The sequence below is a fragment of the Cynoglossus semilaevis genome, chromosome 18, assembly GCF_000523025.1.
Source record: "Cynoglossus semilaevis isolate Cse_v1.0 chromosome 18, Cse_v1.0, whole genome shotgun sequence".
Classification (NCBI taxonomy): domain Eukaryota; kingdom Metazoa; phylum Chordata; class Actinopteri; order Pleuronectiformes; family Cynoglossidae; genus Cynoglossus; species Cynoglossus semilaevis.
This window is the reverse complement of record NC_024324.1, coordinates 729,678-730,766: the sequence shown is the minus strand read 5'-3', so window position 1 is coordinate 730,766 and position 1,089 is coordinate 729,678. Positions and strand designations below refer to the sequence as shown.

The following is a 1,089-nucleotide window of genomic DNA, read 5'->3' as shown; positions in this document are numbered from 1 at the left end:
CCCCTCTCCCGTCCTCCCCCCACAGTCTCACCGTCGGCAGCACAACAAAGACAAGCCCTTCAAGTGCCACAACTGTAATCGTGGTTACACAGATGCTGCCAGTCTGGAGGTTCACCTGTCCACGCACACGGTCAAACACGCCAAACTCTTCTCCTGTGCCCTCTGCAACAGATCCTATACCTCAGTAAGACCTCCGACCTTCGACCTCCGACCTCAGTGTTCAAGCGTAATCTAATCTAATCCAGTTCAGACTGTGTTAAATCCTGAGCTGAGTTTCAGGTTCTTCACTTTTTGTCAGTTTTGTCTCCAGGTCTCGTCAACTTTGTTCTGTTTATTTAAAATCCTGGTTTAAAGTTTTGTGACGGTTTTGTAGACTGATAATTCCAGACTCTAGCTGCTCCGTCATTTACTGTATTTCCTCAACAAGTTTTCCACTAAATAGGATCATTGTTGACATTGTTGACGTTCTACATCCTGTTTCCGTTTCCCCCCCCACCCTCAGGAGACGTACCTAATGAAACACATGAGGAAGCACAACCCAGACCCCCTGACAGTGGCAGCCACGGTGGCCGCTCAGCAAGCCCAGGGCCTCACACCGGGCAGCGGAGGAGGCCGGGGTCGTGGACGGGGCAGAGGGAGAGGAGGCGGGGCCGGACGAGCCAGCCTGCTCCAAAACCAGACCAACCCAAATAGTACTAGCCAGAACCCAAACGCCGGACCTCCAGGCAGCTACCAGCCCCCTCAGCAGCCATCAGAGGCCGTGGTTCCCTGCCCCTTTGACCTGCATCAGTACAAGACGGTGGCGACCGGTGAGATCCAGTACAAACCGGTCTCTGTGGCGGACCTGCCGGTGGTCCACAAAGACCTCTGCCTCACCGTCTCCACCTCAGCCATCCAGGTGGAGCACATGAACTCGTAGGCTGTCTCTTCCTGCTCGGTTTGAGGAGTTATTTTTCTGTGTCTGCAGTAGAAGAAAAACCGTGGATTTGAAACGAGTCATTTACCTGGATTCAATGTTCCTGCCTTTTTACACCAAACACACATTGGAAGTGAAAGTGAAGGGGTTCAAAAATAGTCAATTGCTCAACT

At 52.2% G+C, this 1,089-nt stretch overlaps 1 protein-coding gene across 8 annotated transcripts in view; it reads left to right on the top strand.

Annotated features, from left to right (window-relative positions):
• The window catches only part of znf384a (zinc finger protein 384 a), a 12,120-nt gene that overhangs the window by 7,650 nt on the left and 3,381 nt on the right, over positions 1-1,089 (top strand). For 7 of the 8 annotated variants that reach the window (XM_008330952.3, XM_008330956.3, XM_017041102.2 and 4 more), the window contains 2 exons: positions 26-184; positions 503-853. In XM_008330952.3, coding sequence (XP_008329174.1) covers positions 26-184; positions 503-853 — 510 coding nt within the window. Of the gene's footprint in view, positions 1-25; positions 185-502; positions 1,084-1,089 lie in introns of those variants that run through there. The other variant, XM_008330951.3, reaches the window with a different exon arrangement.